At 37.7% G+C, this 22746-nt stretch overlaps 1 protein-coding gene and 1 pseudogene across 12 annotated transcripts in view; both read right to left on the bottom strand.

Annotated features, from left to right (window-relative positions):
* TMEM144 (transmembrane protein 144) overlaps positions 1–22746 on the bottom strand; it is an 82509-nt gene that overhangs the window by 44185 nt on the left and 15578 nt on the right. For all 11 annotated transcript variants that reach the window (XR_014310951.1, XR_014310952.1, XR_014310953.1 and 8 more), the window contains 7 exons: positions 20995–21117; positions 18740–18839; positions 17044–17124; positions 8239–8320; positions 6269–6345; positions 2555–2673; positions 61–180 (listed from right to left, as the gene is read on the bottom strand). Coding sequence is in view for 6 of the 11 variants with exons in the window: in XM_082727843.1 (XP_082583969.1) it covers positions 61–180; positions 2555–2673; positions 6269–6345; positions 8239–8320; positions 17044–17124; positions 18740–18839; positions 20995–21117 (702 nt within the window). In the remaining 5 variants the exon portion in view is untranslated. The remainder of the gene's footprint in view (positions 1–60; positions 181–2554; positions 2674–6268; positions 6346–8238; positions 8321–17043; positions 17125–18739; positions 18840–20994; positions 21118–22746) is intronic.
* Positions 11977–14011, bottom strand: LOC309863264 (eukaryotic peptide chain release factor subunit 1 pseudogene; annotated as a pseudogene). The gene has a single exon. The product of its transcript is annotated as a eukaryotic peptide chain release factor subunit 1 pseudogene (transcript).

Raw genomic sequence — 22746 nt, 5'->3', positions numbered from 1 at the left:
TAGAGAATACTTTCACAGAGTAAGAAGATTTTTTTTTTTTTTTGTGGTAAATATTCTTACCTGGCAAGACTGCTTCAGGATATAGCTTCAGGTTATTTTTCATGGCTATACAGTAGGCCAGAAAGTAGACTGTGCTTGTAAAAAAGATGCCACTGAAGTGTGCAAAAACGTAGTCTAAATCTGAAAATACATACCATAAGACTCTCCAATATATTCTTTTATTCATTTCAAATATATTTAGGGTTCCAAAAATAAAACAAACTCACCAAAATTAACCTCAAAAGTAAAGGAACTATTAATTATATTTTATGATTTTAGGTTTCTATATGCTGTTTATAAAGAATATTAATTAACATATCTAAAACTTAGAAATATTAAGTAGTAAATTAGTTACTATAATCAGATCTAGAAGGCTGATTTTTATGGTTATCTTGAAAAGATAAATAAGAAACTATGGATATTATGTGAAAACCATCTTCTTTTTAAAAATAGATTGCAGACTTAATTTTACTAATGCCAATGTAGCAAATCTCCAAGCAGACAAAGTGGGGGTGGTGTGAAAAATACGAGAGAGTGCTAATTTTGTATGGTGACCAATCTGGAGACGAGCATCTCTGTTGTAGACGACAACTATGTGAGAGGATATTCAGGAAGTTCTCTCAAAGAGGGTTTTATTTAGTTGTTTACTATAGGCCTGATTACATGGGGGAGTTAATGACACATGATGGTGGTATCATATCTGAGAAACCCCAACTGCACCGACTGTTTGAGCAGACTGTCCTTTCGTTATACAGATGTGTCTATGATAGGTTCTTGGCTGGGAAGGTCATACTAGACTCAATGTTTCTCTCAAAGGAAATTCGGGCAAAGGTGAGGGGTCATGTTTAAGGAGAAAAGCTTGAAGGTCAACCAGTGTGTCTGTTCTTCTAAAATCTTAAACCCTACTTCTGGATCATATAAGAACAACATGTGTATGAACTACCACAAGGGACAGCATAACATCGTTAATAAAAGCACATACCACATAAGTGGGATCTGCAATCCACTACTTGCTAATTTTGAGAACTGGGCAAATTACCTAATCTCTCACAGTCTAAATTTCCTCAACTGTAAAACAAGAATAATAATGGTACCTAACTAATAAGGTTGTTTTGAGGGTCAACTGAGTTATTATTGTAATGTGCTTAGAAGAGTGCTAGCATAGTGCATATAATACTTATGTGTTTGTTAAATAAATGAAATAAAAAATTGCACCTCCCCAGAATTATGTTTTAATAAAGTAGAATAAAGTGTATTCCTATTAGATGGCATTAAAGTTGTCGTAAGAAAGGTCCCTAAGGATTGATTGTACTATTTATGTAAAGAGATTGTTGAAATTATTTATTATGGCCCAGGACCAAGAACAACTGTACTCCTGGATGATTAGTTCTTTTTATCTTGTGTTCACTGAATTGTGGGACAGATTTGATTTCCCTTGTGTCTATAAGAAATCTTAGAGCCAAATTTACGGCTCATTTCTAGCAAGTGTAAAAATATGTTACAGTTTTTAGACTCATTCCTGATTCTGTTTTACTTTTTTCATTCTTGTTTTTCCTTCTCTTTTAATTTATCTTATGTTATTCTATTTTTATTGGTTCTTATCCTTTACAGATGAAAATACTAAAAACCCAAAAAGTATTTGTAGAATACCTTAAAAAAAAAGACAAGTTCATAAAAGATTTGAATGTTATTTGGACTGAATATAAAAAAGAATGAAGAAACAATGGTGTCTACACAGTCTAGCCACTCAATTAAAGTCTTTTAAATCCCAGTTTTGTCATCAGTCTCTCCCTCATGACTTTTGCCTTCCAAATTTCTCCCTTATCTGAATGTAGATCACATTAATTTTCTGTTCCATCCAATTTAGAACTTTATTACCTATGATCTCATTCCTTTATGAGTTCATGGGTGGAAGCCACGTTTCAACAAAATGATAGGACCCCTGAAGTAGACCTTTCATCTCCTGATGAGTCTGTACAAGGGCTATTGCACGTGGTGTTGTTTATACCCGACAGACTCAATCTATCCCTAGAAACTGATATAATCTGGGGGCATTATGTTGGGCTTTAAAAACAATATCCTCTGACTAGGCTATACTTTGACCTTTAGGCAGGTTATACTTTGGCCTTTACTTGATTTTAAAGTGGTATGTACTGCACTTTAGCTTTTTTTAAAAGAGCAGAAGAATACATATTTTCTCAGAGATTACCTAACTGGAAAATAATCGCCAAATCTTACTGTAAATCTAGGAACTGTGTGTTAAGATCCAAGTAGCCTATATCAACCCTGACTAGAATAACGTTGATTATATTTGTATTTTGACGATCATATGAAAAGACTCAAACAGTCCTTTATTACTTTTAGTCTTCGGTGGTTTTCTAATCTACCACTTATAATGAAAAAGTAAGTCGAATCTATGTACCAGGATTTACTATGATCACATTCTTTTTATATGCTTAAATAGAAAAACAGGTATTGAGTTCATTTATAAAGGAAAATAATGTTTTACTCTTACCATACTGGCTTGCCCCTGCATATATACTGTCATTTCTTTTGCTGTGATCCTTGATATAAATGATGGGCACAAATGTAGACCCATAGAGTATTCCAGATATTACTGCAAGAGTGCAGCCCCTTAAAAAACAAGCACATCACTGTTAATCTTGGCCCACAGCAATATTTCTGACAAACACACAAATGGAATCATAACTAAAGCATGCTTCTAAGTGTAAATCACAGGCAGTTATGCAGAAATCAGACATCTATTTCAAGCTCTATGACCTCAAAAAGTCAATGCAGTATCCTCTAGGGTCAGAGCAGCATCAGGACTGAAAGTGCAGTTTCTGTCCCCCACTTCCTAGTTTTAGAAGTATACAATTTACAGAAATTATAATGGGTTATCATTATAAATGGTTCTTACATAGACGTAACTATTGCTATCATTATACTGTCTGCATAATGAACTTGGCTCTCTAAATATGAACTATTTGTGGACTGATTGTATGTTTTACACTTCTTTTTTGAACACTTAATATCTAGTACAGGGCTAGGATAGACAAAATACTAAATGCATGCTCATTCAAGAACTGTTGATATCCCTGGACTTGCCCATGCCTTCATTGACTAGGTTATGGTCAGGAGGCACTGATTTAATCAAATATTTTGTTTATTTTGGGTAAAACATTTCCTATTGTAAAAAGAAAATATTTCATCTTAAGCAATGGAACCATGTGGACTCCTGAGACTTGTGCTACATTTGCATGAGGCAAGTTTCCCAATAATTTTGGGGAGAGATGATTAATATTTTGGAACAGTCCCTTTAACTTAATACAAAGGGCAATGGCATGAAACAGGCAAGAGTTTTAGGCAAAAACAAACAAAAAAAACCATTCCTTTTCAAGCTTAAAAAAATTCTTTTTTTTTTTTAAAGATTTTATTTATTTATTTGACAGAGAGAGAGAGACAGTGAGAGAGGGAATACAAGCTTGAGGAGCGGGGGTGGGAGAAGCAGGCTTCCTGCAGAGCAGGGAGCCCCACAGGGGTCTTAATCCCAGGACCCAGAGATCAGGACCCAAGCTGAAGGCAGACGCTTAATGATTAAGCCATCCAGGCACTTTGTAAAAACAAATTCTTAAAGTCTATTTCAATAGGAACTCACTGGGCCAACCTGACAATCAGTTCCATCCACACTGGAACTCCCTGTGTCACGGGGAAGCCTAGACTCCATCGTCCTGAAAGGGGTGTCCCAGACACAGACCAGACTAACACACCAGGTCTGGCTAATCATGAGACAATCAAAAATGTTTTTCTTCGAATAGCCAAAGGGATATTGAAAAAGAAAGCCAACGTTGGTGGCATCACAATTCCGGACTTCAAGCTCTATTACAAAGCTGTCATCATCAAGACAGCATGGTACTGGCACAAAAACAGACCCATAGGTCAATGGAACAGAATAGAGAGCCCAGAAATAGACCCTCAAATCTATGGTCAACTCATCTTTGACAAAGCAGGAAAGAATGTCCAATGGAAAAAAGACAGCCTCTTCAATAAATGGTGCTGGGAAAATTGGACAGCCACATGCAGAAAAATGAAATTGAACCATTTCCTTACACCACACACAAAAATAGACTCAAAATGGATGAAGGACCTCAATGTGCGAAAGGAATCAATCAAAATCCTTGAGGAGAACACAGGCAGCAACCTCTTCGACCTCTGCCGCAGCAACATCTTCCTAGGAACAACGCAAAAGGAAAGGGAAGCAAGGGAAAAAATGAACTATTGGGATTTCATCAAGATCAAAAGCTTTTGCACAGCAAAGGAAACAGTTAACAAAATCAAAAGACAACTGATAGAATGGGAGAAGATATTTGCAAACGACATATCAGATAAAGGACTAGTGTCCAGAATCTATAAAGAACTTAGCAAACTCAACACCCAAAGAACAAATAATCCAATCAAGAAATGGGCAGAGGACATGAACAGACATTTCTGCAAAGAAGACATCCAGATGGCCAACAGACACATGAAAAAGTGCTCCAGATCACTCGGCATCAGGGAAATACAAATCAAAACCACAATGAGATATCACCTCACACCAGTCAGAATGGCTAAAATCAACAAGTCAGGAAATGACAGATGCTGGCGAGGATGCGGAGAAAGGGGAACCCTCCTACACTGTTGGTGGGAATGCAAGCTGGTGCAGCCACTCTGGAAAACAGCATGGAGGTTCCTCAAAATGTTGAAAATAGAACTGCCCTATGACCCAGCAATTGCACTACTGGGTATTTACCCTAAAGATACAAATGTAGTGATCCAAAGGGGCACATGCACCCGAATGTTTATAGCAGCAATGTCCACAATAGCAAAACTATGGAAAGAACCTAGATGTCCATCCACAGATGAATGGATCAAGAAGATGTGGTATATATACACAATGGAATACTATGCAGCCATCACAAGAAATGAAATCTTGCCATTTGCGACAACATGGATGGAACTAGAGCGTATCATGCTTAGCGAAATAAGTCAAGCAGAGAAAGACAACTATCATATGATCTCCCTGATATGAGGAAGTGGTGATGCAACATGGAGGCTTAAGTGGGTAGGAGAAGAATAAATGAAACAAGATGGGATTGGGAGGGAGACAAACCATAAGTGACTCTTAATCTCACAAAACAAACTGAGGGTTGCTGGGGGGAGGGGGTTTGGGAGAAGGGGGTGGGATTATGGACATTGGGGAGGGTATGTGCTTTGGTGAGTGCTGTGAAGTGTGTAAACCTGGTGATTCACAGACCTGTACCCCTGGGGATAAAAATATATGTATATAAAAAAAATGTTTTTCTTAACAAATATTCCCTTAAAAGGGAGACACTTTGTGAAAAAATGTTCTTGTTTTTGTTGTTGCCTTTTTTTGAGAGCTGTTTTACTCTAAGCAAAACCAGCAATGTATTTATCTTCTGAAGCTTGTTTGTGAGCTCATTCTTTCACTCCATTGATTCAAATATTGAGCATTTCTTAGGCACCAGGCACAGCCTCTTCCCCGCTGTGAGGTTAGTGTGGATACTAACAGAGGAAATGCTTTATATTCTTGAAGCGCTTCTGTGTGTCTCCAAATAAAGTTCAAAACAGTTACCGATTATAAAATGCAAGGTACCACTTACATATTTCCATATTTCTCTGCTAATCCAAAAACATACCACAAGAAACTCTAAAATACAGGGTCTCCTGGTGAGCCAAACTCAGTCTTCATGACAGTGAGGGGTATAACTTATGGACCCAAAATACTCTATTACTATATTTGAAAATGAGTATCTTGAGATTATAAAATCATCCAATATGAGTATAGGGATTTCCAGTAGAGCCCAAGCAATATTAGAGAAGTGTATTGCCTAATTTGACTATAATTGCTGAGAGCCTGTTGATTAATATATGCTGTGGCCTGTATTACCTCTTTTACTTTAGGCACAAAAGTGCTGCAAAAGGAGATTGGTTTTGTCAGCTACTTATTGGCTAGAGATACTGCAGTGGCTTAGGAATTTCTCAAAACACTGAGATCATGGACCTCCCTACCTAAAAATTCAGCAGGAAACAAGAAAGTCTGTCCACCATGGAACTATGAGGGTCAAAGCCTATGTTACCATTTGCTTCTTGAATTTAGAGGACTACCACTTCACTCCGGGAATCCTTACTTTACCCAAATAAGAAAGAGGGTAACAGAACCTCTTCTTACACTGTGCGCTGTTGTGCTGTAGAAAGTTTATCCACCCAGGAATAGTCAGGGCAGGAATCTTGAGTGCTGTTGATCACCTATGGAAAATAGTGGCACAAACCAAAACAAAAACAGCATTCAACTGATAATCACCCTGGTGTCAAGAAGATTTTCAATGTTTTTAATCTTTCTTTCTCAAACAGACTTTAAAATAGGAGCACATGACACTATGCATTCTGATCCTGGGCCCATCTTCAGACTGGAACATTTGTGATTCTGTTACTCTTTCATTCAGAAAAGGCTGGGCAGTTGGCAACTTCTCTGTTTACATTTTTTCAGTTTAACCTATGGCTATTTTGATACACCTATCAAAAGTAACATAAGTTAACAATGTTTGTATTTCATCTGCAAGTTTTAATAATCTAAAAAAAAAAAATTAGAACCAAGGAAAACTCATACTCCTCTATGGAATACTAAAAAATTGACAGGTACTTTTTAAATTCAGTTTTCTTTAACTGAATTAGTTAATAAAACATTTCCAGCCATGTTTCTTGATGAGGTTAAGATTCATTTTTAGGTTAATATTCTAAGTCAAGAAAAATTATAGGCCAATTTATAATAGTTCTAATGTCAAATGTAATTATTTTTGCATTTTAGCTGAAATTACTTTAATGTGATACTCCTGATGCCTTTGTAAGAGCTAAGATATTGGATTTGAATTACTTGTCATGTGTTCACGCAAGTTTGGCAACAATGCTTTCTTTCAAGGATGAGGAGCTCATAATGTATGGCTGCATATTACCCAATCATGCCGTTTATGTATCTTTACACTTGGTTTGCTTATACCTTTCCACCGTGCCTAGAAAAACTAAGGCAGTTAACCTATTATGTATCTTTTACAGAGTTGCATCTTTCTTTTTCTCTCCCTAGGTATGAGGAGTGGTTGGTCAGGAAGTATCTGAATCCCCAGGGGAGGTAAGGAATATTGGACACCTTCACTCTGTCTCAATTCCTCCATTCTCTCTCTGCAACATTTTCCAGATTAGAGATGTCTATAGGTTAATAAATCTCTTTCCTTTTATCCTAAAGCGAATTATTAGTTAACTTTAGTGTCAACTTAACTAACATTTCAGTCTCGTTATTCGATAAGGGTTTTGAGAGGGGAAGAAGGAAGGAAGAAGAAAATGTTAATTTTGAAGTAAGGAGTAGAGCCGGCACCTTCCGGGGAGATGGTGTGGCTGTGGGGGTGTAGGGCTCTGGTTTTATCGAGGGCAGTCAGATAGCACTGGACCCACAACAGACAGAAGAGAGACTTAAAACAGGAAGGACTGGAGTCTGGCTCATGGCCATGGGGGTTTGCTCTGCAATCACTTCTGTATATGTAGCCACTGGCCCTTGTGCTTTGTCAGATCTCTTATAGGTTGTTCCTGTTTAATATAGATTTGCTATCCCAGACTAATTCAGGTTCTTCAGGGTCAAACAACATCTTCTTACATATTTCTTGTCATTACCTTTGAGTGGAACAGGATGTGATGAAAAAGAAAAAGGAAGAAAATCAAGTACTACTCCTCCTTTTATACAACTTGATTTTTCCTTTCACTGGTTGCCTCTGAGCTATTCCTCACTGCTCTCCCCTGGCCTACTTTAAGACCTCTCTCCTCCCTCTTTCTTCAGTAACTTTCGTATTACTCTTTTGTACTCAGGATCCTCCCACTGCAGAAATCCTTAAGCCATTCCAAAATACGGGCTTGTATATACACCTTCTAGTTGAGATCTACGATTAACAGATATAAATAGACCTCTAAATTTTCTGAGAAGCTTTCCTGTGGCAATCTTGATTGGTTACCACATAGACCTAACTATAATAAATACACAAACATAGTGTCAATGGCCTTGAAAGAAAAAAAAAAAAACCCTTCTCATCTATTTCAAATCTTCCTTTTATCTAAATTTTATGTTTCAAATCATACTGTTTCTCACACTGTACTCACATGATCTGTCATTAATGGTGTGGTGTCCACAGAACACATGTTATTTGGTATTTCACTTTTGATGAACAAAAATATGAAAGCACTGTAAAGAAAATAAATTTTAGTGATGTTTATTATATCCCTGGTTCATAGCAAGCTGCCTGCATTTTATGAGAAAACACAGCTTAAATCCAGTTCTAATGCTCGGACGATTACTGCCACGCTGCTTCCCCAGGGGTCCTGCTGTTTCTCTAGGATGCCATTCTCTTTGAAGTCTCCTGTGTCCTTAACTACAACAAGTTAGAAACCTAACTCATTAAATTTGCCCTCAAATCAGATCTTTTTCTTGATTTTCTTGTTTCAGTCTATAGCTGCATCTTTTATTCTTGCTTAACTCTGGAATCACATGGTTAAAAAAAAAAATACAAGTGAAAACCACCTGTTATACTGACAAAACCCTAGACGTTTAACAACATCCTTGATGGACAAACTTCAGCAGACAGGTACTATGGGTGTGAGCAGAGAACTGCACAGCCCCCAAAGAAGAGATGCTGTGGCCACTACATCCACACTCAGATGAGGCAGTCTTCATGGTCACACAACAGAATGCTTCATAGATATAAAAAAAGGAATGAGGACACCCTCTGTGCTCTGATATGGAAAGATCTCCAGAGTATATTTTAAGAGATGAAAACACATGCATAAGCCTAATGACTTTCCCCCTTTGACATTCTTTTTTTTTTTTTAAAGATTTTATTTATTTATTTGATAGACAGAGATGACAAGTAGGCAGAGAGGCAGGCAGAGAGAGAGGGGGAAGCAGGCTCCCTGCTGAGCAGAGAACCCGATGCGGTGCTTGATCCCAGGACCCTGGGATCATGACCTGAGCCTAAGGCAGAAGCTTTAACCCACTGAGCCACCCAGGCTCCCCACTCTTTGACATTCTTGCATACTGCATTTTCTATTCATGTCCAGTATCTTTGTAACAAATGCTTTGCTTACCATTATTGACTTTTGAACCACGCAAATAGGCTAAAATGTGTTAAAATATTAAATTAACTTAAGGAAATTAACAACTCTGGTAAACTTTTGACATTCCTTTTTAAAAATATGCTTACATGGGGGCACCTGGGTGACTCAGTGGGTTAAAGCCTCTGCCTTCAGCTCAGGAGATGATCCCAGTGCCCCGCATCAGGCTCTCTGCTTAGCAGTGAGCCTGCTTCCTCCTCTTTCTCTGCTTACTTGTAAACCTTGTCTGTCAAATAAATAAATAAAATCTTAAAAATATATATGTTTGCATGGTTCAAAAGTTAAAGATGTAAGAGGAGTTTTCAAAGTACAGAGGAGGCTGAAATAGTGTAGGTATCAAAGTGCAGACAAGTGCTGATAATGTGTGATTTTTTTACTATGAATTTAAAATTTCTTAGTTAGTTTCCTTAGTTCAGCCTCTTACTTGCTTTCAAAAGTTGAATGGTTCCATATTCCATTCTCTAGCAAATGTAATTGTCCTTTTTGAGTTTTATTACTCTCTGCATTATGTTCCCCATAACCTACTCCACATAATTCTCCACAGCGACTTCCGTCTCTGACCTGTCCCTGTTCCAACCTCTCCACTCCCATCTTCCACAACCACCTGCTCTTGCTTGTTTCTCTTTCTTAGTTGAACACAGAACACACTCTCCTCTTCTTATCCACACTAAAGAAGAACTGAAGGCTGAATGTGACAAGAATCCTCCCTGTTCCCGGGTTGGTCCTCACTGACTCTTCCTCTTCTCTGAATTCCCACAGTACTAAGAATAGTCATCACATAATCCAGACCACTTACCACAAGTCCTTGTGAACTTTTTTCTCTACAGATTTTCTAATTCAATGGAAGATAAGATCTCCTTGAAGATCCTCAAAGCGCTTAACACTCAGTAAAAATGAATGCATGAAAACTAATTAAACGTGTGTATCTTAGTTAAATGTGTACTTACATAACTGCTAATTTGCAAAGCTATTATTAGTCATCTTAATTGCATTTTCTTCTCAAAATTATCATGAAAACCCTCAACTTTGTATAGACAAGTATGTTTTTTTAATGACAATATAAGATGGTATATTAGAAATACTTGAACGGTACCAAGGAGAAAGTCTTTGAGTGTTTCTTCAAACAACTGTATGACCTCCCCCAAATCACTTAGGCTCTCTAAGTCTCAACTTTTTCCATCTAAAGAAATGGGGATGGGCCAATTTTACTGAAATGTGATGAGAATTAAATAACAATGCATGCAAAATTCTTAGCGTACTTTTGGGAACATGGTAAAATCTTAAAATATGTTAGGAAGTAAAGAGAATATTGGATGGGAGGGGGGTTTTGAGCATGAGAAAAAAAAATCAGGACCAAGTGGTTTTGAGCTCATGTGACTAGTGTTTGTCACAAATAGGTAAGTCAGATCAGTTAGGTCAAGAGGGGGTGCAGGGCACTAAGTTAGGACAAGGTAATGAAATTTATCTTGTGTATACGAACATAAAACCAAATAGATCACAAGGCCTTTTGGGCTACAAGCTTACAGAACTTGGTACAGTATCTAAGATACAAAGATATATGATAAATTCTGTGAATATTGTCAAAAGCATGGAAAATTAAAAAAAAATCAAGGCTATACATAGGAGTGCTTCTCTACATTTTTGATCTTTCCCGTTTCCCTAGATTCGTACCTCTATACATCTTACTATTAATAGAACTTGTTTGTATGTGTTTACCCTGACAATTTAACAAGCCTATATTGAGCATCTTTTAATTTCAAGCACTGTGTGGCAAAGTCTAATGGTGATGGTGGGAGATATGGTATTTTAAGAAAATAACAGACTTCGTCCTTCAAAGGATCTCACAGTTCAAGGATAAAGGAATTGTAAGAATAATACAAAACAGACCCTTGTATAATAAGAGTTCAAGATGCAATGGAAGTTTAGGAGCAACTCACTCTAATTAGGAAGAAGGGAAATAAAGAAAATAACACAAGAAAACAACCCAAGAATTCTCAACTGATATTTATAGGAGGCCAAGGAAGCTGAGGAAAGTGTCTTTGGACTGGGGGAAGTGTCTGGGGTATGGTGTAATAAATAATCTGGGTCAATGAATTGATAATACAAGGAGAAGGCTAATCTAGGAAGGGTTGAATCTGTGATGGTGGAGGACATACCAGACTAAGGAGACAGATTTATTCTGAATCCAATGGGAGTCTTCCAAGGTTCTTAAAAGAGTGATGACTGATACAAGATACAAGAAAGTTACACTGGCAATAGAAAAAAATGAAACTTGGTAAAGTAGATGTGAATTTGTTTTTAATTATCTCATTTCTATTACCTTTTGAAAGTTTACAGTAGTTAAAGTGTCTTTGATTCTATGTATGTAGGTTAAAAAAATAATTTTCTTTCATAAAATAGAGGAACAATCAATTTTACCACCAAGTAAAAATTACAACTGGAATTCTTTTCTAAATTAGTCCAAAGTGGCATTTTAGGAACTTAGTTCTAGGCTGCTGCAGTGACACCATGACAAACCAAAGTGCAGGGTAGGGTCTGGTTTTGTTTCAGTCTTCTTCTCAATATCCAATGCTCAAGGATTAAGTTCTGGAACTGTTCGAGTTGTAAGGCAGAGATCTGCACCCCTGAGACCCAGGAATAAACCCCATTTGATTGTGGTGAAAAAATTTAATAATTATTAATTAATAAATAAAAATAATTAATAAATTAATAATTTAATGTACTGTTGAATTCAATTTGCTAGTATTTTATTAAAAGTGTTGCATCCACGTTCATTAGTATATTGGCTTCTTATTCTCCTTTTCAGTGGGGTCTTTGCCTGGTTTTGGAATTAAGGTAATGCTGGCTTTGTAGAATGAGTTTTTAAGTTTTCTTTCCATTTCTATTTTTTGGAATAGTTTGAGAAGAATAGGTATTAACTCTTCTTTAAATGTATGGTAGAATTCTCCAGGGAAGTCATATGGCCCAGAGCTTTTATTTGTTGGGAGATTTTTGATTACTGATTCAATTTCTTTGCAGGTTATGAGTCTGTCCAAATTTTCTGTTTCTACCTGGTTCAGTTTTGGCAGTTTGTAAGTTTATAGGAATTTGTCCATTTCTTCCAGGTTGCCCAGTTTGTTGCTGTATATATTTTCATAATATTCTCTTATATAATTGAACTGTTTGGATTCCACCACAGGTATGCTCCTTGGGTTGCATGCTGGAGGGTGAGGCACGTTTTGCCAGACCAATGTCGACTACCTAGTAGTCATCAAGGTCAAAAAATTCATCATCTCCTCCTTGGTATTCCATTCTCTGGAAATCTACTTGGTACTGCAAGATAACCTCCATTTCTACCAAATCCCTTCACAAACTGAGATCCTTCTTGTGACTTATCTGTGATGATCCAATACAGCACTGGATTTTTTATAGTTGTTAGCAAACCATTCCAGCAGGGGTGTGCTCTCAATCAGCTCATGTTCTTGTCTGGTCTCTTTGTCTGTGAAACGAGATTTATCCTTTTCTTGCTCTGGAGTTAGATAATTTTTTCCTCTTTGTGCTTTGGCAATGAAGACTGTATCTCATTATATCCAGACTTTCATAGACTATTAGAATATCTACAACTTCCATTTCTAAAGTCTTTAGTGTATCTTGAACTCCAAAACAGTACTTGCCTGTGTCCTGGCTGATTTCATCAAAATCTTCTCTTGAATGAATTTCACGTTGGAGAGGGCTTCAGTACATAATAGCTTGGTTGAATCTATTTTCACAAACATAGGAAATATCAACTAATTTTAAAACTTTTGATTGCAACCTCTGATCAAACATATCAGATTGATTTAGTTCAGTTTTAAAGTCAGCTGATTTAGCTAAAACCAGACCAGCCACATTCACTTTGTCCCCAGAAATAAGCAGCTGAACAGCAGTCTCAGCTACTTTCTGAACATAGCTACGTCACTTTTCCACTCTTAAAAGAGCAAAACACAAGGCTGATTGACTTCCTCTACCATGTTTCTTTGGGAGATCCACAGTGAATTTGTGCACGACTTCTCTGGTGTTTCCTTAGAGTGTGCCAAAAAGTGCACCACTACCATCTATTACAATGAAGCCAAACTTGCTGTCATCCAAAAGGAGCACTGTGAGAACCTCTGTATGGAATTTGTTGTCACACAAATACAATGATGTGTTAATTGGTTTGAAAGGTTCAAAGTCAATGTTGACTTTCTTTTCCTCTCCTCCTTCTGTGACAATTGTACCCCAGTAAACAGCCAGGCCATTTGGAGGTACTTTGTTTAAAGCTTGTGTATCTGTTGTACAGATGTAATGGCTCCCAGAACTAAAAGACATTTTACTTGGGACTTAATGTTAGATACAGTTCCAAACTCATCTGCTAACATTTTTGCAGCTGGTGGAATCTGGTCTTTGGGAGGAATAATCAATGATATCATGCTTGTGCCATTGCTGTGGGCTGCCTCCAAGCTCCTGATGAGCTTCTCGATCTTCCAGACCTCCATGTTCCTGTTGGCAGCACTGAGGTCATCTGCCATCTCTTTTCCCTAAAGGCCTACGCCTTTAGGGTTGCTACTTCCTGGCAGTGGCTCTGAGATTTTTTTTTTTTTTTAAGATTTTTATTTATTTATTTGAGAGAAAGAGAACAAGCAAGCAGGGTGAGAGGCAGAGAGGGAGGGAGAGAGAGAATCCTAAGCAGACTCCAAGCTGAGTGTAGAGCCTGACTAGGGGCCCCATCTCATGACCCTGAGATCATGACCCTGATATCATGATCTGAGCCAGAACCAAGAGTCAGATGCTTAACCAACTGAGCCCCTCAAGGGCTCCTAGATGTGATATTTTTACAATCATATACAGGTGAATTTATATTAAGGAACTGGGGGAAAGGAGGGAAAGAACCTGTGAAACATTAGGAAAAAAATGTTTACAGGATTAGATATAAGATGGGATATGAAAGGGAAAAAACTCACGATGACTAGGTTTTGAATTTGAATAAGTATGGCTATTACATTCTATGAGACAGGGAACACAGGAGGAGGAACCAGTTGACAGGGAAGGGGAGAATAAGAAAAGTAATTCTGACTGGGAAATAATGAAGGTAGAGAGAAAAGAACTAATGGCTAGTGTCCGTAGACTGCTGACCATGTCCTGACCCAGCAGGGTTCTCTCTTCCACTGGTTATCTCACCTCAGGCTGGGGAGGAGGTGCCTGGGGCGTCTTGGTAGAGATGTGGAGTTGGACCCTCGTTAGATATAAGTCCATGGCTCTGAAGAAAGGTAAGGGCTGGAAACAAAAACTGGTTTCCTTATACACAACTCTCCAGGAACAGCAAGTTGAGAAAGAAATAGGGAGCAGACTCAAGGATAATCCAAAGCACTTTTTTTTTTTTTTTAATTGGAAAAGAAATTGGCTTTTTGATGAACTCTGACTCCTGGATCTTCATTTAAGTGTGTTTTAGAGAACACTGTTCTTGGTGTCTGCTTCACACCCACTCTTACATATTCTCTCCTGAACCATGGAGGCTAGAAAGCTGAAAACCGTGACTTCCCAAACTCTATTTGCAGCTAAGTTTTGCCAACAGGAGGCATAAGAATAGGCTTAAAAGTTGGGAGAGACTGTTTTGTTTTGTTTTGATGGTGGCTCCGGTAGTTTCAGCAGTGGTGGTAACTCCGGGCAGAGGCAGCTGGGCTGGTTGGAGTATCGGCTCCAGGGCTTTGGGCAGAGCGCCCTTCCTCCTTTTGCACCACTGGGCCTTATCACAATTTTGGGAAAATTTTCCTGTGTGAAATGCGTTGCTGTTTAAAATACCTGGAGTTGGGGTGCCTGGGTGGTTCAGTCTGTTAAGTATCCGATTCTTGATTATGGCTCAGGTCATGATCTCAGGGTCATGAAACTGAGCCCCTCATGGGGCTCCCGAATAAAATAAAATAAAATAAAATAAAATAAAATAAAATAAAATAAAATAAAATAAAATAAAATAAAATAAAACACCTAGAGTGATTTTAGTTGTAGAAAATGAGTGATACCACATATAGGAAAAATGTAAGGCTAGAAACAATCTATCTCACCTATCCCTTTAAAAAGAAAAGCAATAGGAGGTGACTAAACAAATGTGACCATATTCTAAGTTTCCTTATACAGGACATGAAACTCCAAGCTTATTCAATGAATGCCTTTTGAACTAACTGATTTAATGGAGTTAAAATAATGAAACAAAAGCTTCCAGAGGTCCTTTTGGTAAAGAAACCCAGAAGGGAGTTGGAATGCCCTATAGGAAGAGATAATCACATTTCTGTGCCATAGACTAAGCTCCAAACCAAACTGTATGATCTCCAAGTGCACCGACAGCTTACTACAGAGCTGAGTAACACACCCCTCAGGGGAAACCAGTAATTGAACATGAACTAGCTATTGATACAAATAATGATTACTATAATACAAATTACCCAAATTTTAGAGCATTAGCCATCTACCTAGCAATATACAAAACACTTAGCATATTTCTTTTCATTTCATCTTCAAAATATTTTATAAGGCTGACACAATTATTTCCCTCACTTTAGCCCCAGATGAAGAAACCAAGACTTGGAGAAATTAAGTGATTTGCCCAAGGTCATACAGATAGAAGTGGGTAGAACATGAATAATTTGCGATTTTAGAGGATGGACACTTTCTAAAGAAAGAAGAAATATGGAGAAAAACAATGCCTGACAGACCGAGTAAATTGGCCTTAAATTACTATTAAGTCAAAACTAAAGCATGCTACATAACAATTTTGGGGTGTAAAGAAATTGTTTTTGGGAGAGCTATTCAAAGCTAGGATGCCATGTGAATTGTACAAAATACATAAAATTGCCTCTAACCAAAAATGTCAGGAATCTGCTTTTTTAGAATAATCTATGTTATTTCTTCTCCGATTGGCCTGGAACCACTCTCTTAGGCAACATTTCAATGACAAAGAGATTGTTCCTGAATGTGGCAGGGAAAAAGCCATCATTGCGGGAGGAAGAGAAATAGAGTGTTCTTTTCCCTGAAGAATAAAAAAGTACTAAAATCTTTCCAGGCACGGCTATCCATTATGTGAAGCACTGACAGGGAATATAAATGGAGACTAGAAAGGAAAGGGACTGAATTTAAGGTGACCTAATTCCTGCTGGAGTTTTATTGATTGAACACTGACCTATGGAGATTTAAAGTCATTTTCATCTTCATTCACATAGTGCATATGACTAGACACAGATACATCCCAAAACACATATTTAAATGAATACATGTTTTCATATGTGAGAGAGTAGTTATCAGACTGGGATGAGCAGAGATGAAGTGACAGCAGGAATGTGGAAACCAGAGGGTGGTGGTGGGGGGGGTGGGCGGTGGGCAAAGAGGAAGTGAGTAATGAGAGGAGATAAGAGGAGAGAATCAAGGACTATTCCAGGGGCACTGGGGAGACAGCATAACATTTATTTATAGAGTATAGTTGAGTTTGCAAAATAATGTGCCTTTTGATTCTAATTTAGGAGCTATGTACTAAGATTTTTCTAAAGATCACAGATAAATGAAAATGAGCTTCAAAGCAGCTCAATGATTTTCCGGGGGTCTCAGAGCTTTTGAGAACTAAAGCTGGGGCTTGGGACCCAGAGCTGACACTTTCGTCCTCGAAAGCCAAATCTGTAAATATAAATGAAGAATCAGAGGGCAAATCATGGCACTTTTATGAAATGCAGGTTTAAAAAAATGTAAACACATTGGGATCTCTAAAAGGCGTTCTAAAGTTTTAGAAGAAGAGTTAAGTCCGAAACGACTGTGTACCTCACTACTGATAATCCAGCTCCGACGTAATTTAGCACCGGTTTTGATACTTCTTCTGCATCCATTCCAAACCAGCCAAACCTGGAATTGAGAAAGCTGCATCAGCGTAGCGATTTTTGAAAATGTGTTCATCACAGTGTTCAAGAACATGGACTCAGGGTCAGATTCCTGGATTCAAATCCTACATCCCTCTCTTACTAACTGTGACTTGAACATCTCTTTGTGTGCCTCAATTCCTCATGTTTAAAATGGGATACCTATAAGGTAGGTATAATTGTCATATATATATCCCTTTCTTCTTATGCAGATATCTAAAATGAGTTAGTATACATAGTATTCTTGCTAGTGTCCTTTCTTATTAAGATTAAGGAAGAAGGAAAACAAAATACATTAGTGGCTAAGTGAATCCTAATTAATTGGCTGCAATTTTGTACAGTGTTTATTGAGACAGACGTTTAAGTAACTGCTTGGTTAAAGATCACAACGTTTTGGCATCACCTTTTTTTTTTTTTTTCTTAATGCCTTGACATCAACTGTAGCATTTGTTACTAACAATTTCTGTTGGCACTGTTGCCCATTCAGGGCAAGAATGAAAGAGGCAAGTAGAAGAAGCAAAAGAAAATAGCACCTGTAAGTAGCTGGTGGAGAACGGGGAAAGGCCAGGAAAGAACAGATTGGAAGTTAATTTGTTTTATTATTACTGAGGTTGTTATAATGCTTTGGGAGGGAAGAGGAGCCCCCAAATTAAGGTAAGAGTGACACCCTCCTTTCTATTCCTTTTCCCAAACTCCACTTGAGTGTTAATTTGAATACCAAACAAGGGCAGCACAATCAAATAGAAGTTTCTATGATAATGGGGGGGGTCTTCTATAGGTGCCCAGTGTAACAGGGTAGTTTCTGGCCATCTGTGGCTATTGAACACTTGATCTATGAGCAGTACAGTGTGGAAGTGAATATTTAATTTTATCAAATTTTAATTTAACTTGAAATATAAATGGACACCATGTGGCTTATGGTGACCCTGCTGGACCCCTCTAGAGCTGGGGCTGCCAGGGGCTAGAGAGTAGATATTTTAGGCTTTGTGGGCCAGATGATCTCTTGCAATTACCCGGCTCTGCCACTATAGTGTCAAAGCAGCCAGAGACAATATGAAATGGATGGGTTTGGTTGTGTTCCAAAAAACTTTATTTACAAAAGTAGCTGGGAAGGTGGGGCGTGGTTTTTTGACCATGGCCCAGGCTCCAGAAGGAATATGTGCTTTAGAACTAGAAGACCTGGGTTTGAAGCCTAGCTTATTCATTCCATGACATTCAGCAAGTTACTCAGTCTCTTTGTCTCTCAGCTCTCTTATAAGGTAGTGTTTACCTCATGTTTGTGAAAATGAGAGGAGAATTATGCATATAACATGTCCAAGAAATTGTCACACAACAAAAAAGGAAAATACACTTCAGTTTCCCTCCTCTCTTCCTTCTTCTGTTCTGAGGAGCTAATTTTTTACTGTATCTTAACCAAATATTTAGATGGGATATTAGAATTTCAGGCAAATAATAATTAAAAGTAGCATATTTCATGTGTATGCCTTACAGCTATAATCTCTGTGAGGGTAATAATCAGGTTATTCCCCTCAGCTAGCCTAATCCCTAGGACTTGCCTTACATCAGTGTAGAGAATCTTAGTTGAAATTGCTTTGTGTTACCTTGAGCTTGCCCAGCCAGTTAAGGTATTAAATGATCCCCAGATTAAGATTCCAAGGCCTAAACCAATGGTTTTGATAATTGGGACAACAGCAATGTTCCCTGGAGATAGAACATACAGAAAAAAAAAATGTTATTTCTAATACAAAAATAAATTTATAAATTGAATTAATTTTTTAAAAAAGATTTATTTATTTATTTGACAGAGGGACAGATCACAAGTAGGCAGAGAGGCAGGCAGCGGGAGAAGGGGAAGCAAGCTCCCTGCTGAGCAGAGAGGCTATATCCCAGAACCCGGAGAACATGACCTGAGCTGAAGCCACTGAGCCACCCAGGTGCCCCAAATTGAATTAATTTTTAACTTCAGATGAAGTTTATGGGATTTGGACAAATTTAGGAAAGCACAAGCACAATTCCTTGGTTTTTAAATAAAATAACTACATTGGGCATTAAACTCAGGTTGATGATTGCTAAAAGAACTAGGCATAAAACAAAATCCTATAAAGAAAAATGATAAATTCGCTCTTTGCCTAATTGCACCAACACTCTATCCTTAATGTAGGTCTCTATTCTATAACTTCTTGTAGAAAGTTATATGATAACTTTCAATGATAAATCAGTGGTGACTGTCCTCTTAGACTTGAACCAGAGCCAAAGACCAGAAGTCTTTGGCTCAATATGGCACCAGACTATGCTCTCCCATGCTCACTGATGTACCTTCTAGAACTCTGTATTCAGGAAGATCACTCAAGGCCAAATGCATGATTTTTTTTTTTTTTTTTTTTAATAGTTCTTAACCACTCAGCAGTCTGGCCTCAGTCCTGCAATCTTCTCTTGAAAGATTTCCTCTGGTGGCTTCCAAGATGCCTTCATTTCCTGATTCCTTCTTGTCTCTCTCTGTCACAGGCTACTCTTTCTTGTCATACTGTCTGGATCTAGGTGCCCCCTAAATATTTCCCCTTGAACACATTTTTTCTCTTGCTATATAGCCTTCTTTGGGCACTTGCCCTTTCAAGATTTCAGCTATCAATTAGAGACACATATTCCCAGTGCTATTGCTCTAGCCTGGACCTTCTCCACAGTTTTATTGTCTGTTCCCAACAAGAGATCTCCAACCAGATGTCCCCCAACGTGGGAACAACAGAAACTTCAGTCTCAAAAGGTCCCAAACTGAACTCATCATTTTTCTTTTTGGACACATACTTCTATTTTCATCATCTGTATCAGTGATACCACCACCCTCCTAATCACCTATGATAATATCCCTACATCATCATTGGCTGCTCCCTTTCCTCTACTCCCCATCTCCATTCCGTTACTATGACCTATAGCATCCACATCTGCAACATTTCCCAAATTACAACCCTCCCCACTGAATCCCAATAGAGCCTGCTGGGTAATTACAAATATTATAGTTGTTATAAAGAGCTGTAGGATACAGTGAGCTTTCTATTTCCCTCTCCCCATTAGATGTGATAAACATAATTGTACCAAGGTATAAATGAGGTATAATAATTTAAATTCCAGTGGAAATTTAAAAGTGAACTCTTTTGTCCTCCAACTCAGGAACTTCACTAAATCATTTAATTCTGCAGAGATTCAAATTTAGTGGGTATCCAATAAGTTTTTAATATTTTAAAATTTATTTGCTTTAAATCAAATTAACCTAAAAAAATCCTTGATACTTGGAAATCTTTTTGCTAAATAGAATAGAATTCTTCTGGGATATATTTATATTAATAGAAGAAAAACTGTCCTGATGGGCCAAAGGTATAAATTCCAGTTATATAATTTCAGATATTGATAAAGCAACAGAGGGAAGATTTTTGTTTGCCTCCCCCCTTTTTTTTTTGCCAATGCTTTTGAAATGAAAATGTGTCTGCCTACTTTTAAGAACAAGTCTTAAATACTATATTAGTAGAGACTACTATTTAAAAAAAAATATTTTCCAATTAGCATAGAGAAAAGAAAGCCTGGAGCACTTAAACTAATATATGAGTCATGCTTGAACAGAAAGAGAGCAACTGAAACATGTTTGCTATAATTTTTATCAGGAACTAAGAAAGAAATCATTAAGAGGAAAAAGTCAGCAAATGTACCCGAAATATTTATTGAGCATCTGAATGAAATGAATTTCTAGTATCTATGTCTACGGATTATTCAGAATTGCTGTTTGTGCTATCTCTTTTTATTATGAACCAGAGTTATTTTGGTCATAGTATTAAGTGATTACCAAATAAATTAAATCATGCATTACCTGTTGCCCAAATGCAGCCGCCAACCATTGCAAAAGGCCAAAATTTAGGGCAATGTAATATCAGATTGACCACCACGGCAATCAACCATATGGCAGCACACAGTACCCACTGGAGAAACATTCCTGGAAATAAAAGAAATCGGTTACAGTGGTTCAAACTGATTTGAGTAAATTAACCCTTAGGGGTATCAAAGCAATATTATTAGAGGAATGGTCACCACTTACTGAATGCCTATAAGGTATTTTCTACACATAATGTAATTTTTACAATTACTATGCATCATAGTTAACCCTAGTTTAAAGAAGGAGAAAATGAATGTGTCTCGACAGCTAACGGTTTGTAGAGCTGGAATTTACTCCAGAGCTTGCCAAGGACAGTGCATTCCTGCTTAACATTCTTTTGTTTGTTTCACCTGTTAGACAAATCAAGAATTTTCTACCGAAGAGTTTTGGTAAGCCCAAATCTATATATTTTTATTTGAATGCCACACCCAGTGCCTTCTTTCACCAAAACACAGCATTAAGAACTTCAGAATAGCACAATGGTAATTTAGACCATTCGGGATCATTTATACCACCTTTGGGATAATAACAGAGCCACTTATGGCCACAGGTAGACCCCTCACAGCTATTGTTGAATGCCTGTGATGAGCCTGACAATCCAAACCTGAGAATTAGCATTCTGGGTTGGAGCACTCTCCTTTCTGTGCTCTGGGTTGCCATCTGCCAGTTAGCAGAAGATGACATGGTGATAGGAAGTCTAGCTGTACCAGACTTCTGTTCCTTCAAGGGTTTAGGGATTCATAGGTTAAAGAAATAGTCAATATAGGAAGAAATACTAGGGCAGGGATAACTCAGTGTAGCACTTCTGACTCTACCTGTGGAAGATTTTTGCCTATTTCAATTCAATCTCATGGTGGAGGAGAGAGAGAAAAAAAAAAGTGGCTGTTAGCCCCTAGGGCAAAAAAGGAAGATCACAGAGATGAAAGCGAACTTCATCTTACAGGTTCTTCATTTTACAAGTTCTTCATTTTACAATTCAGAACTGAGAACAGAAGAGCTGGTGAGACTTGTCCAGGATCACAGTTGTTGGGAGATACCTGAAAACCAGTTCCTCTACCCCTTGCTATAGATTTTGTTCTTCTTTTAGTAGTTTCCATTTCCATCCTAATTCCAAAGAAAAAGAGGAGAAAAGCTCTGGGGGAAAAGATTTGTAATTCTATTAAGTAGTAACAAGACAAAAGGAACAGAGGTGATAAAGTAAGGTCTTCCCACCAGGTGTTCAGCATAACATCTGAACGTCTTCTTCTCCTGGCTATTTACAGGCAGGTGGATTAAAAAACAAAAAACAAACAATAAACCTCCTGCTTCACTTTCCTGAAGTTCACATTACAGTCAGGTCAACTTTAACATACCATGTGCATTCCTAAAAACACCGCACTATGCAAAATCACATAATAAAAACCACAGTTTTTATGTGGAAAAGGGAACAACACTCAAAAAACATTTCATCAACAATGTGTTTAAAGAAAAAGACAGGAACCTAGTTAAAAAAAAAAAAAAGACAGGAACCCAATTTAAAAAAAAAGTACAGTTTTACACTGGCTAAGTGTTTAAATTCACAAGTATTACAATAAATATGGCACCTCAACTTGAAAAAGACTTGAAGGTTGCTTATGGAAGTGGGCATCAGAAGTGAGGCAGTTTGGAGCTATTGTGAAGCTGGTGGATGGGGGGATCCTAATACCAGAT

The sequence above is a fragment of the Mustela nivalis genome (assembly GCF_964662115.1).
Source record: "Mustela nivalis genome assembly, chromosome: 4".
Taxonomy (NCBI): domain Eukaryota; kingdom Metazoa; phylum Chordata; class Mammalia; order Carnivora; family Mustelidae; genus Mustela; species Mustela nivalis.
The sequence above is the reverse complement of the archived record's forward strand: the minus strand, read 5'-3'. Positions and strand labels throughout refer to the sequence as shown.